This window comes from Sarcophilus harrisii, chromosome 3, assembly GCF_902635505.1.
Source record: "Sarcophilus harrisii chromosome 3, mSarHar1.11, whole genome shotgun sequence".
In the NCBI taxonomy this organism is placed as follows: Eukaryota; Metazoa; Chordata; class Mammalia; order Dasyuromorphia; family Dasyuridae; genus Sarcophilus; species Sarcophilus harrisii.
The window spans coordinates 120,985,311-121,001,310 of NC_045428.1; the positions used below are offsets into that span (position 1 = coordinate 120,985,311).

Genomic DNA, 16,000 nt, shown 5'->3' on the forward strand with positions numbered 1-16,000 from the left:
TAATTCTTTGCATCCTGAGACAGAAAACTGACATATTATGAGATGAAAGCCTGAGAATGAAAATAAATCAAAAAACATCCCTTGGAAGTCTCAGCCAAGAAAGAATCATGGTGCAGGGGACCTGAATACTATTCAAGGCTAGCTTAGGGCAAGTTATCTGTCCAAGCTCTGGTACATAATGAACATGTGCCTTTGGGAAAGGTATTTAACATCTTTGGGCCTCAGTTTTCTTATTTGTAAACTGAAGAGGTTAGATGAGATGAACAAGGAAGAGTCTTCCATGTTTAAATCTCTGATTCTGATACTATTTTGTGCCTCCCTCTAGGACTCAGTCTTCTCATCTATAAAATCAGAATAAATCAGGTGATATCTAATCTCCTTTTAAATTAGACCATGGTTCTAACCTATACATTTCCTGATAGATAAATCTCTAAAATGTCCTAGACAAGAGCTCATCAAGCCTTTGGATCAATAATACTTGGATTATTAAAAAGACCAGTAGCCTAAGTCAATGAACAATTATTTATTAAAAGCCTACTATGTGCTGTGGACACTGGAAATGCAAAGACAAAAAAACGGACATGTGCTCAAAGCACTTACATTCTCAAAGGAGACGTATGTGTGTGTGTGTGTGTGTGTGTGTATAATATGGGGGAATGGAACTAGGAATTTTTGGGTTGGGCTAATGAAGGCCTCATGTAGTTAACAGAATTTGACCTGATCTTTGAAGAAAACTCAATTTCTAAGAAGCAGAGGGCACATTCCAGACATGGGGAGTAGCCTGCACAAAAGTATGAATATGGGAAATGTTATTATATATAATCAAGAATGGCAAAAAGGCCATTCTGCCCGGAACAAATAGTAAATAAAGGTGAATTATATATATTAAGATTGGAAAGGTAAGTTGAATCCAGGCTGTAAAGGACTTCAAATGTCAAAAAGAGAATTTGTATTAAGATAGCTAGGTAATATAGTAGATATATCACTAGAGTTTAAGCAGGCAGACCCAAATTCAAATCTAAATTCAGATACTAACTAGCTATGTGACTGCTCCTGGGCAAGTCACTTAACATCTGCTTCAATTTCCTCTTCTATAAAATTTGAATGAAGATAGCACCTACTTCTTAGGATTGTTATGGACATTTATAAAGCACTTTGTAAACTTAAAAAGCTGTGAAAATGAGCACTGCTGCTGCTACCACTACTGTTATTAGCATATTGTAGAGTAAACAGGGAGTCAGTGGAATTTACTAAACATGAAAGTGACCTGACAATATCTGTGCTTTAGGGAAAGTACTTTTACAGCTATGTGGAGGATAAATTGGGGATAGGAGAGACATGAGTCCAAACAGCAGACTACTGTAATAATCCAGGCATGATCTCAATTGACTACCACATTAAAGTGGTGACCATTAATCACCAAGCAGTGGCCATATAAGTATTCAACCAGTGATGACACAAGGTTGTTTGTTTTTAAAATTCTTTTTCAATTAACAAAAATATATTTTCTCCCTCCCATTCCACTCCCATCTAAAAAAAATCTTGTAGCAAATATTCATACTATACATAGTCAAACAAAAGATTTTCTTAGAATGAACATGTGAGAAATCAATTTTTTAAAAAGTATATCAGTAATGAATCGAAAATGTTTTTTCTCTTAAAATGGATCCATTCCTATATTAATACATGAGATTTAAGAGAAGAAAAAAGTTTTTTTCTGCTTTTGATATCTTCCTTAAATATCAAGAATTCTGGCATCATTAAATAGTTTTTTCATCAAAAATATATATTTTCAGCTTCATAAAATCATAAAGCCTATTTTGACATAAGTCCAAATCATGGGATTTAGAACCAATGGGAAGTTCAAAGATAATATATTTGTCATCTGACTTTCAAGGAAATTCAATTAAAATAATTTGAATTAAAATAACTTGAACAAGGTCATCAGATAAAATAAGTACTAGAACCAGGAAGCTAAACTCAGATTCTATCACTTCAAATCTTATTTCAAATTGCCCCGTACCAAGTAGAAGGGGACTCTGGATTCATACATGACACTCTGATTCAAGTAATCTTAACCACAAATCAACTTCTACTCATCATATTATGTTGCTCTTTACTAATACAAAGAATAATCATTTACATTATCTTCTTCCAAGTAGTACAAGCAATAACATCTCCATTTTATAGATGGGGAAGTTTACTAGCTGGTAAGCTGCCAAGTAGAAAAGCTGGGTTTTGGTGTATTTAAAGTTCTCTGAACTGAAGTTTACTAAGCAGTGAAACAAGAGATAATCTTCTTTATACTCCTTAACCTTAAATAATTCTTGTGACAGCAATCTGTAAATCTGAAAGTATTATATAAATGTTAGCAAAATGCAATATGGTCCAGTAGGAAAACTGAAAATTTTGATGTCAAAGGACTTCAATTCAACTCACTGTTACTTATTGCAGAATCAAGATCCATGGGAAATTATGTCAGGTGAAATCTTCCTAATAATTTGGCTATCCAAAAGAGGAATGGGCTGTCATGAAAAGTAATAGGGAACAATAGTTCTCTCCCTGTCTTCCAATGTCTTAGGTACCATTCCTCTTGATGAAGCCACCCAGGCTATGTGTGCTATTGATCTCATTCCTTTAGAGAGGTGGCTATTTTAACATATATGCAGGAAGAATGTGAATCCAAGATTTTCTCAAACTAAGCAAGAGTTTTAACTCTATTAAGCATGAAAGACATACTTTGGAATTGCCACATCTATGAGCCTGGGATGTTAATCAACTTTAATAAATCTCATCTCTTATTGTAAGAAAAGAAGATAATGTGCTTGTGACATTGCCAGATTCTTTTTAAAGGCAAAATGTTTTCAGCTCTCATTGATCACAGAGTGATAGCATGGCATAGTTCACAAAATATAGAATCAGGGTAAAGAAAAACCTGGGTTCAAGTATAATTCTTGGGATACTTTGCTTTTAGGAATCTGGGAAAATAACCATATAGCATGACTCTAGCCTCCATTCCAGCAACTAATCTGTAACGACAGAGGAATTTTCTCAAGAACCAAAACTCAGTTTGCATTTTATCATGTTTTTTATTATACCTAGTATAATGATAAAGTCATTTTTTCTACTTTAAAGATAAAGTTTAAAAGACTGACATTCTGACAGAAAATATGGAACACTGTTGTGGTCCTTAATCCTCCAACATCATTGAACAAAGAAGATACATACAATTTAAATGGGACGGCACCTCAGTGGAAAGGTAATCAGAAAAGGCCTCTTCAGAAGGTACAATGTAAACTGAGTCCTGAAGAGAGGGAAATAAGAAACCAGAAGTGAGGAGAGAGAGCATTCTAGGTATGATGGCCAGTCATAAAAAGGACCTGAGGACTTTCAGAGGGGGAAAAAAAGAGCAGAAAGGAGGCTAATATTGCTGGTCTTCGGTCACAGAGTATATAGAGGGGAGGCAGGTATAAGAAGCCTACAAAAGTAGGAAGAATCCGGATTGTGAAAGGTTTTAAAACATAAAGGAGCCACTCTAATTTACTGAGTAGGATAGTAATATGATCAGATCTATATTTTAGGAAGCTCAAACTCAGAGAATCAACAATTATGGGGAAGCTGGGGAGGGGGGCCTTAAAAAGAAAGATAATGAGTTGTTCTGAACATGCTATATTTGAGATGTCAATGGCATATCCAGTTTTGTCTAATTGGCATTTAATATGTGAGTCTGGAAGTTATTAAAGAGATCAGAGTTGTACTAATATGAAACAGTACATATTCATGTGTAGACATGTATACATCATGTACAGAGATGAAAATCGAATCCATAGCAGCTAATGAATTCATCAAATGAAATGATATAGAAAAAAAGGGTCGTAGGACAGAGGCCTGTGACACATCCACAATTATTAAGTAGGATTTGGAGGAAAATCTAACAAGGAGAACCAGGGGAGAATAGTGTCACAAATACATAAAGAGTATCAAGGATAAAAAGGATGAATTGAAGTATTAAAGGTTGCAGAAAATTCAAGAAAGATGAAGACTGAGAAAAGATCATTAGAATCTATAATTAGGAGATCATTAACTTTAGAAAGAAATTATTTTGGTTGAATGATGAAGCTGGAAGTTAGAGTGGAGAGTTGAGAGCGTGAAAAAAATGAAGCTGAGTACATATAGTTTTTTCAAAGATTTGAGCCACAAACTGAAGACATAAGATAATAGTTAACAGGAATGGAAGGATGAAATGGGAATATGAGAGATAGGAGCATGTTTGTAGTCAGAAGAAAACATTCAGTAGACTCAACAGAGATTATAAATGGAGAAGTAGAGGAAGCAATCTGCTGTAAAGATGGGATGGAATGGAATGAGATCACTTCTGCCACAACTTCATGTGAGATGGCAGAAATAGTAGCAGAAAGCATTTGGGAAATGTGAATTGAGAGGGGAAGAGAGAAAGCTCTTGACAAAGGGCATCAATTTTTCCAGTGAAATATGATATGATCTCAGCTGAGAGGGAGGGAGGAAGGGGAGGTATAGAAGGTTTGAGGAGGGATGAAAAAGTCTGAAAGCGCTGCTGTGGTGAGTAGGATAGTAAGTCAATTAGGGAGGTGTAACAGGATTGCCTTGCTGCAGGAATAACTATGGAACTTGGATTCAATACTGGTTCTCTTCTTCAAATGTTCTCTGGAACTGATGAAGTCTCTCAGGAAGCTTCCAATTTCCAGTCTCCTCTTATTCTTGGCCTTGTTCCTAAAACGATGTGCTACCAATCATAGCAACCTGACCTCATATAACCAGCTTTTCTCTGCAGTGCAGGTATGGAAGGAGTATTTTGTTTACTTTGTAATGGCATCTTCTCTACTTTTGAATTGTATTTATTTTACTTCAACTCCAACTAGAAATACAAAAAACAATGTCACTCAGAACTATAGTAACCTATCTGGTAATTCTGATGAGCAAAGTGGGGAAAGTAATGTTTGAGTCACAATCCTGAAATCCTGAATCCCCATTCTTAAGTCCAAATTGCCCAGAAAATTTCAAATAATATTTTTATCATTTTCATGGATCAGTGTAACAATGTCCTTTGGGGACCCTAAACTTTAATTGTGGACCAAATTTACTCCCAAGCAATTTAGTACAGACTGCAATGAAATGCTCAGAAATCAATTTCTCTTCTTTGTTCTTTGCCAATACCAAATAAAGAACCCTCTTGGACAATTATCCCATAGAACTCCAGCAATAACACAATACTTGTAACAGATGTGGAGGTTGGGGTTGGGGAAGAGGAACACACTTAAAATTTAAGTTTGGACCTAGATGTTTCTAAACTGTATATTGCAAAAGGCCACATGGAAGATTAGTATATTTGTCAAAATTTTTAAAATCAAAATTCACCATAATTGAGGAGATATCCAAAATTTCTCTATGCTGGGGTAGGGGAAGGCAGTAGGCAGATGAAAGATTTAAAGAAAACAATCATTTTTAAGCCCTACAGTTCTCTAGGAGTTTAAAATCTATTTGACAATCTAATTATTCAATCATTAGCATATGTTACAGACTACTCTACTACAATAGCTTTACAAAAAGAACAAGCAGAGTTTGGGGTCATTCTGCCCACTCCCAATTAGTTGTGTCTTTAGAGATGGGCCCCTTAGGCAGCAGTAGGACCTGTGTAAACAACTCATTTTAGTACCTTGCTGTCACAGTCTGGCCCCAGGGCACCATCAGGTTCCCCTGACAGTCTACAAGATCACCTTCCAGGGAAACCATAGGGCATAACAAAAATCAGTTATCTTATCAGGTCAAGGTCAAATGCCAGGAATTATGAAGTTAGAACAGATTTAGGAGGCAGGACGTCAGGAACAACTTCCTCAGAGCAGTGAACTGTGGAGAGGGTTCAAATCATGGGTCCCCAAATCATAATCACTATAAGACCTTAGTCAAGTCTTATAACTTTGTGTCTTAGTTTTTTCATTTGCAAAATAAGAAAGTTGAACTATGTTACATCAAGGTCCTGCAGCCCATGAGTTATAACCGTTAGAGGAGGAGCAGGAGAATATTAGCATCGAGGAGATAGAAGGGAGCGAGGGTGTGGCAGAGAGAGGGAGGAGGGAGGGGAGAGGAGGAGAGGTGGAGAGGGAGAGAGGGAGAGAGGAGAGGGAGAGGAGAAGGGAGAGAGGAGAGAGAGGGAGAGAGGGAGAGAGGGAGAGGAGGAGGGAAGGAGGGAGAGGGAGAGAGGGAGAGAGGGAGAGGAGTAGAGGGAGATGAGGAGAGAGGAGAGAGGGAGAGAGAGGGAGAGAGGAAGGAGTGGAGAGAGGGGAGAGAGGGAGAGAGGGAGAGAGGAGGAGAGAGGGAGAGAGGGAGAGAGGGAGGGGGAGAGGAGAGGGAGAGGGAGAGAGGGAGAGAGGAGAGAGGAGAGAGAGAGAGAGGGAGAGAGGGAGAGGAGAGGGAGAGAGGGAGAGAGGAGAGAGGGAGAGAGAGGAGAGAGGAGAGAGGGAGAGAGGAGAGAGGAGAGAGGGAGAGAGGGAGAGGGAGAGAGGAGGAGAGGAGGGAGGAGGAGGGAGGAGGGAGAGAGAGGAGAGAGGGAGAGGGAGAGAGGGAGAGGGAGAGGGAGAGAGGGAGAGAGGGAGGGAGGAGAGGAGGGAGGGAGGGAGGGAGGGAGAGAGGGAGAGAGGAGGAGGGAGGAGAGAGGGAGGAGGGAGGGAGGGGAGGGAGGGAGAGAGGGAGAGGAAGGAAGGAGGGAGGGAGGGAGGAGGAGAGAGGGAGAGAGGAGGGAGGGAGAGAGGAGGGAGGGAGAGAGGAGAGAGGGAGAGAGGGAGAGAGGGAGAGGGAGAGGAGGGAGGGAGAGAGGAGAGAGGGAGGAGGGAGTGGAGGAGGAGAGGAGAGAGGGAGGGAGGAGGAGGAGAGGGAGGGAGGGAGGGAGGGAGAGGGAGGGAGGAGGGAGAGAGGAGGAGGGAGAGAGGGAGAGGGAGAGGGGAGAGAGAGAGGGAGAGAGGGAGGGAGGGAGGGAGAGAGGGAGAGAGGGAGAGAGGGAGAGGGAGAACACGAAAACGAACTATTCTGAAGGGTCCAGGAAAATTAAGAAAAAGAATCAGGAAGGTTTTAGCAATCATATCTTTACAGTTTAAAGTATAAGCTGTTTCTTCCATATTTATACTGCCAAAGAGTACCAAGAAACTATTTGTTTGCCTTTTTAATTCCTAACTATATTTAAAGATCAACTCAGTTTTTACACTGTCAGAGGTTCAAATGTGGAGAGGAGACACTTCAAAGAATATTATAAATATATTACTTGTGATAGCAAAAGGGAAAAATATAACATTTGTTTATTGATTAAGGTATAGCCAAACAAATTATGTTGTACAAATATAATTAAATATTACTGTGTTTTAAAAATTGATGGAAGCAGAGACATAAGAGATACAATAGGAGACTTGCATGAATTGATGCAGAATAAAGAAAGCAGAGTCAAAAGAATATACACAATCACCATAACTATTATGATGTAATGGATCAAGTGTCTGGATTGGAAAAATAAAGACTAAAGCTTGAATCCTGCCTCAGACACTTATTTGCTTGTGTGACTCTGGGCAAATTATTGAACACCTTTTAGACTCATTTTAATTTTTATTTATAAAATGAGAACAAAAATAGCACCTTCCACAAGGCTATTATGAAGATCAAATAAGACACATAGTAAAGTACTCTCCAAATCTTAGAGCACTATTAAATATTTATTATTGTTTTTATAACTTTTAATTATAACATGAAGAGACCATAAAGTTCTGGTCAGATGCAATGGTTAGCATTATAATATGAAAGGTAAAAACTATATTTCTACTTCCTATTAATAATCAAGCTTAATGGGGAATATACTTTGTAAAGAGGTTTGCTGGAAGCTTCTCTTGTGTTAAAACCAAAATGAAGTTAAAAAACATCACCACAATTATACAATTGGAGAAGGGCTTAGACAACATCTAATTCATTGCCATGGAAGAGAGAGAAATGTCCTAGTCTCCATGGAGGAGATGGAAGCCTTGCTACCATCTTCAGATGCTCTTCTGAAAGGCCTATTTAAATACACTAATCAGAGGAAAAATACTGTCCAGTGGGAATTTCTGAAGCCTCCGTGCCCATCAACCACTCCACAATGAGGCATTAAGCCAGTATTGGTTTGGGACTGTGCTTGGGCCTCTTAAAGCATTGGGAGTGTTGTGTTATGTATTCAAGGTTCCTTTGTCTTCATCAGAGAATATCCAGGGATGATGATATTAATAGATGCACAATATAGATTTCTAAGCTCTGGAAAGAGCCAGACAAGTAGATGTGAGGGGATTGGTCAAAGCTAAGGTCAAATGGAGGAGAAGTGCTGCTCTATTAAGTAGTTTTACATAACTGTTTTCAGGAAATGTAGATTCTGTACAGTTATTTGGGTGTTTATTAGGAAGTATTATGACAGTACCTCAAAGAAAAATGCTAATTGGACTCAATTATTTCTGGAAGAATTAAAGAGAGAAGAGCAGTAGGGGAAAAACTGAGCATGAAAATCACAAGAGGGAATTTAACAATTTGGTAAAAGAGGAACAAAAATTCACTGAAGAAAAGAACTTAAAAAGGAGACCAGGCCAAATAGAAAAAGAGATACAAAAATTCACTGAAAAAAATAGTTAATAATAAGAATAAATAAAATAAAACACTAAAATTGGACAGGAGGAATCTAACAACTCCCCGAGATATCAAGAAACAAAAAAATAAAGTCAAAAGAATAGAAAAAAGAAAAATGTGAACTCTTATCAAATCTAGAATATAAATTGAGATAATTTAAAAATTATTAGACTGTCAGAAAGTCATGATCAAAAAGAGTTAAACACCTTATTTCAAAAAACTATAAAGGAAAACTACCCTGATATTTTAGAGCCAAGGGATAAAACAGAAATTGAAAGAATTCACCAATCACCTCCTGAAAGAGATCCCAAAATGAAAACTCCCAGTAACATCACAAATTCCAGAGCTTTCAGATAAAAGATAAAAGAAGTCAGAAAGAAATCATTCAAAAACTGAAGCCACAGTCAGAAACATGTAAGATTTAGTAGCTATCCCATTAGAGAAGGCAAAGGAACTATGATTACAATGAAGAGTGACCTACCTAATAAACTAAGTAAATCCTTCAAAAAAAAAAATGACAAATAAAGAAATAGAGGACTTGCAAGAATTCTTGATGAAAAGCCCGTAGATAAATAAAAAAATCTAAAATTCAAACAGAAACTTAAGAGAAACATAAAAAGGGAAACACAAAAGGGTAATCACAATGGACTCTGTATATATTACCATATGCAAGATGATTCATTTAACTCCTAAGAATTCTATCATTATGATACTTAAAAGGGGGCCTATGTAGACAAAGGGCAAGTGTGTATGTGGATTATGTTGGGATGATCTCCAAAAAGGGGGGGAAAGGAAAAGAAAGAGGTAGAATAGGAAAAATTTTCTCACTACAAGAAGCCCACAAGGAAGATTTTTTTAGTAAAGGGCAAAAAGGGAGTATGGGATAATGTTTAAGCCTTACTCTCATCAACTGGGTAGTGAAATCTACCTTACCCAATAGGTAAATAGGAAAGAGAGGCAATAAGGGAAAAGAGAAGGCAGAGTAAGGGAGGCAGTGGTCAGAAGTAAAACAGACTTTTGAGAAGGAAAAAGAGAGAATGATAAAGAGAACAAAATAGGATGGAGGAAAATATATAGTTATCATAAATATGTATATGAATAGGATGAACACACCCAAAAAAGGGAAGCATATAGAAGAATAGATTAGAAATCATAATCCAACAATATGTTCTGAATAATGGTCATGCTTGAAACAGAAAGTCACACAGAATTAAAGGGTTAGAACAGAATGTATTATGTTTCAGCTAAAATTTTTTTTAAAAATGGAGTAGCAATCATGATCTCAGACAAAGCAAAAATAAAAACAGGCTTAACTTAAAAGAGATAATCTGGGAAACTACATTTTGCTAAAAAGGTACCATTGACAAACAATGAAGAAATATAAAAAGTGATGAAATATTAAAAAAAAAATTTAAGCATGTTTCAGATACAAGTACTTCTTTCTTAAATATATAGGGTCAAATCTATAAAAATAAGAGCCATTCCCCAATTGATAAATGGTCAAAAGATATGCATAAGCAATTTTCAGAAGAAATCAAAGCTATCTATAGTCACATGAAAAAATGCTCTAAATCACTACTGATTAGAGAAATGCAAATAAAAAACAACTCTAAGGTACTACCTCATACCTCTCACACCTATCAGAAATAATAAATGTTGGAAGGGATGAGGGAAAATAGGTATACTAATGAATTGCTAATGGAGTAATGAACTGATTCAACCAATCTGGTGAACAATCAGGAACTAGGCCCAAAGAGCTGTAAAATTGTGCCTACTCTTTGTTCAAGCAATAGAATTCTAAGTTTGTATCCCAAAGAGATCAAAGAAAAAGAAAAAGCATCTATAGGGTTGGTTGTGGTAGCAAATAATAAGAAACTGAAAAGATACTTATTAATTGGAGAATGGCTGAACAAGTTGTGATACAGGATTGTGGTGATGTACTACTGTGTTATGAGAAACGAGGGGAAATTTTCCAGAAAAACATGTCAAGACTTATATGAACTAATGAAAAAATGAAGAACCACATCACAATACACAGAGCAATGCTGTAATAATGCTCAAATGTGAAAAACTTAACTACTCTGATCAATACAAGGATCCAAGGCATTTCAAAGGACTTATGATAGGAAAAAATGCTATTTAACTGCAGAAAGAGAGAACTGATGAACTCTTCAGTACAAATTGAAATATAATTTTCTCACTTTCTTTGATTTTTTTAATATTGCAAATATGGAACTGTTATATATTATTTCAAATGTATAATTGACATATTACTTACCTTCTCAATGGATGAAAGAGAAGTAGGAGACAAGAGAATTTGGAATTCAAAATTTACAAAGAAAAGAATGTTAAACACCAATAAATAGCAATTTCTTATTATTTTTTTTAACCAAGTGGTAAAGTTGATTTCCAGAATGGGATGGACATAGAACAAACAAATAAAGAAGAAACATGATGGATGAGCTACATAGGCTTCAACAACAGCTTCTTATGAGAATGGAAGTGTGGGGAACAGTATATTGGAGTAGAAAGAATCCTGATTTTGAAATCAGAAAGCCTGACTTCAAATACTACTTCGGATGCTTAGTAAGCAGGTAACCTTAGGCAAGCCACTCAATGTCCCTGAAACTTAATTTATGCACTTGAAAAGAAGACCTATTTAGCTCTCTACCTCATTTTATAAATTAAGTTTACTCTCATTAAGAAGCTGTTGTTAAAGCCTATGTAGCTCATCCATCATGTTTCTTCTTTATTTGTTTGTTCTCTCATAAGTACCTAAATTCCAAACTCTTTTGCTGGATTTTCAAGATCATCTATCTATAACTTGCCCTTACTCTAATGATTAACTTAATTTTATCCCTTTGCCTTTGCACTTACCCTCCACACCATTCCATTTTTATTCATTGTCCTCCACATATATTATGCTTATTTCCAGTCCCCATGTCTTTGTTCATGCTTTGTCCTCATTTCTGGACCATAATTCTATCCTTTTATATTTATCCAAATCTTATTTAACCTTTGAGGTCCAAGTCAATTATTATTTCCTTTATGAAATTTTTTCAGACTTTTTCATTCCATATTCTCTTTTCTCTCACTTATTCTAGGTGATATTATGTAATTTAGCACTATACTTCTTTACCAACTGTGCCTGAAATTCAGTAAGTATTTACTAGGAATCCTCATACACTTATGAAATCAAAAGTCCAGAGCACTTCTAATCCACCCAAAGAAATTTTCTCAGGGTTATTATTTTATATATTCAATTAACAAGCACATATTATGCTTCCTATGTGCTTGACACAAAAATAAAACAATCCCTGACCTCAAGGAACTTGTACTCTACTGAGAGAAACAACATATTTCTCTCACTATCTAGAATCTAAGTTCCTTGATATCAAGAATCAAGTCTAAAGACTTTTCTTCCCCTTCTCCACATAGTATAACATAGTTTTGGGTATAGAACAGGCATCCAAAACAATGTGACTTAATAGGAAAACAGTATGGTCTTCTTGTATATCTATCTTAATTAAAAAGCATGTTCCCTAACCTTTATGAGCTTCCTTTAATAAATAAATATCAGAGAAGTCCTTGAATCTGAACCATGAACAAGCACATAAAACCACCTATTGAATGCAGGTCAATTAATCATATAGCAGAAAGCTCAAAAGCAACAATTTGCAAAAATAACGATTTACTTACTGACTTTAATAACCTATACCTCTGCTCTGCTTTATCTGTTCAGATAAACAAAAGTTCTATTTCCATCACTGGATGGAATTTATTCACTCCCTTTCCTCTTAGGCACTCTTCCTCTAGAGGAAACTATAATTTATCTGAATTAAAGCTTTAAGTTCTCTTCATATAATAGTTTCCAAAGTAGGGGCCAGATCAGTCTCTTTTTGTGATATATTAGCTTTTTCCCCCCTTTTGGTCTACTTTACCTTATACAACATGACAAATATATAGAAATGTTTTTAAAGTTACTGTACATATATAACCTGTATCAGATTGCTTACTGTCTTGAGGAGAGGGGAAGTAAGGGAAGGAGGAGAAAAAATCTGTTACAAAATCTTAGTAAAATGAATGCTGAAAACTATCTTTACATGTATTTGAAAAAATAAAACAGGAAAAAAAAAACTAGAGGTAAATAAACAAAGACGAATTTTTTTCCTATCCAAGTATACAGACCCTTTCCCTTTGGGGTATATTAATCCAAGATTAAGAACCCCTGCTTTAAAGGAATATTTATATTCAATTTCTCAAGGCCATATTCTTTTAAATTTATCATCTCTAATTTTAATTTACTTAAGCTCCTTCTTCTGGAAATAGAAGAACATGTAAGATTCAATAGATAAAATAATGCAAAATCAGCAATCAAAAACAGAACATCATAGCTAGATCCATAACTAAGAGAAAAAAGACCTGAAGGTAGTTTAGGAGACACTGGTTGAATAGACATATAAAAGGAACAATGTGAGTATTTTTTGTTTGGTTTATAAAAGGATCCTCTCATCCATCCCAAGGAACAACATTTTTATCTTGTTCTTGACCATACAAAAAGAGAACTCTCTCCTCAGATGAACCAGACCTAGGTATTTTCAGCTGTGGTCAGCTGCTTCTCTGAATCCCAGTAGGTTTGGAGATGCAGAGTAAACAAGGCTATAAATCAAATGCAATGCATTTAATACCTCAATGCATTGCAAATTGATCTGCAATACTGTTGAGTTCAAGTCACGTTTCTAGTGAGACATGTCACATTAAGAGGAAGAAAGGGAGAAAGGAAATTCAGAGTCCTTCTATTGTGTTTGGTTCCAATGACTGTGGTTATTTGAAAAGCATGACCAGATTTCCTTCAGGTAAGATTCTTTTGATTCTTGGTAATGTATGAAGTTGGAGCCATAGGTATTTAAAAGATACCATTCTCTAGCTGACACTACATCTGAAATATTTGGTGGGCAACTTTTCAAGGAATAAAAGCTGCAAAATAGCTTGAGTTCCATTCACTGTGCTGTGGGAAGTAGCTAATGGACAGCCATTACTTTGACTGAAGAGGAGCACTGCCAATCAATGATCATCACTAAGATCCAAGCCACCACACAACAACAACAACATTTCCTAAGCTTATTTCACTCATTTGTCAAAGTGGGACATTATCCCAATAGAGGGGAAGAAAAATGAAGATGAGGAGTGGAAGGGAAGGAACTATTTAAAAGTAAAAGCTCTGCTTCTGTCTCTACTGATAATTGAGCTTGGCGGTGGATAATTACAGCTCCCTTCTGCCATTTCCTGATACCACACTTGGCTTTCCTGGAGGCAACACTTTCTCTTCTCCAGCTGACAAGCTGGGCTATTTCTGGCGGGATAAATTTGCTTTGTCTCCCGTCTACTGCCTTCACTTTTTTCCTAATGGGGAGAAGTGAATGCTGGTGGTTAGGAGAGCGTCAGAAGTCCTGGCCTGCTAACCTCAGAGATGGCACCTGACTTCTGGGAGCTCAGCAGCCTCTCCCTTGAAACTTCCTTCCTAAAAGCACTAAGAGAGATCTTCATGAAAACAAGTAGGAGAAAGTGCCTTCTTGCCTCTATTCTTTCTCCTCTCTTCCTCTTTTAAGAAGAGTCCTGATTTCAGTCCTGATTTTCCCATCACCACTTAAAATAGTGTTAAGGGTCAGTTAAGGGATCTTCTGCTACTTACAATATTTTATGCCATCTTCCTAGAGGATACATGGGGCAGCATGTTACGAAAGAACGAGTATCTAATGAAAAAGTGGGCAATCAGTCCCAAATCTGTAGAACTGTTTTCTACATCCTGTTTTAGGAAGTACTGCAGTGTTTGCCTATGCTCTGGTATTATATACTTAAAATGTAAAACTGGTCACATGAAATCTTCTTTCATCAGAAAAGAGAAAGATAAATTCTCCAGAATGTAATCCTTTTTTGAAAAATGATGGCAGAATATTCAAACATGATCAATATGTGGGTTTATTTTAGTTAAGTATAACTTTAAAAAAAATCTAAATAGTGGTAAGCAATGGGTCAGCCAAAAACCTTTGGCTGAAACTAGGAGTGTACTAAACAGAATATTAAACAAGCAAGGAATATTATGATGAACATGCATGTTCAAATAAAAAAAAATAGTAGTCAAATTGCAAATATGCTATAATGGCCTCTATGACCTGAATAAAAATGGTGCTAGATTTGTACTGTGAAGATTTGGATGAGATTTGTTTTAGTTCAGACACCTGGGGCAAACCATTTAAATCTTCCTGAGACTTAGGATCCAAAAGGATGAATAGTATCTTTATCACCAGTCAATCAAATGATGGATTTTCTCACAGCAATCCAAAAAGACCATATCTTAAGAAAAAATAGGACATTAGATGGACTAAGATGAATCAAGAATTCATGGAATGTTGAGCCTTCTCTAAACTCAATAGCTCCTTCAAATCATCTTATATTTCTTGCTATTGTGATGGCCAAATGAGAAAATATGCAAAACACCTTATACATCCTACAGCTTCAAGTGGCAACTACTCAGCAAATGCTGAAACAAGTTTTATAAAAATAAAATACATACTTTTGGGGTGATCTGTTATCAACTTCAGCCTTCAATCGCAAATTCTCCCTCATCAGGCCACCATTTTCCAAGTTTAGTTTCTTATTTGCCTAAGGAAAGAAAGTGAAACATAATATAGTACAAATGATGATTATAAATGCTCTTAGAATATCTATAGCAAGTCATCTGTGATGTTTCTGTTTTTTAAAGAGATATCAGAAAATTACCTGTGAGAATTATGTCCTCACAAACGAAGCCATCAATATAAAATCACTGAGAACTGCTTTTGGAGATACTACAGGATATTTTATTAATATTCCCAAAATACTCAGCAAATTTCCTACTGAGGGAGAAGAAAACCTCAATGTGATATTCATCAACACAGGGTTGTTAAGGGAATGTTAAAATAGCAAAGCTATGTCTTTTTGTTTTCTTGTTTTTCAATATACCTTAATACTTTAAAGCACCATAACATTACCATGGGCATATATCAGCAAAATTAACATTGAATGATTATCCTGAGATAAGATAATCTTTTTTAAAAATTTGTTTACAGAAAGTTTTCCAGTTATTACCTAATGTTACCCTAAGATACCTAACAGGCAATATTCCTTGCTGCCAACTAGCTGTATAATATTAGGCAAGTCACTGTCCCTCATCTTTAAAAGGAGGGAGTTATTCTAGATGGCCTCTAGGGATCCTTTTAGCTCTCCATCTAAGACCCTATGACAGGTCAAAGAACTGTAATCAACTGTTTCAGGAGGCACTCTCTAAAAGAGGGAA

The 16,000-nt window shown here is 36.3% G+C and overlaps 1 protein-coding gene across 3 annotated transcripts in view; it reads right to left on the reverse strand.

The window, feature by feature from the left end:
• OBI1 (ORC ubiquitin ligase 1) overlaps nt 1-16,000 on the reverse strand; it is a 46,489-nt gene that overhangs the window by 6,109 nt on the left and 24,380 nt on the right. For all 3 annotated transcript variants that reach the window (XM_031958536.1, XM_031958538.1, XM_031958537.1), the window contains one exon: nt 15,239-15,327. In XM_031958536.1, coding sequence (XP_031814396.1) covers nt 15,239-15,327 — 89 coding nt within the window. The remainder of the gene's footprint in view (nt 1-15,238; nt 15,328-16,000) is intronic.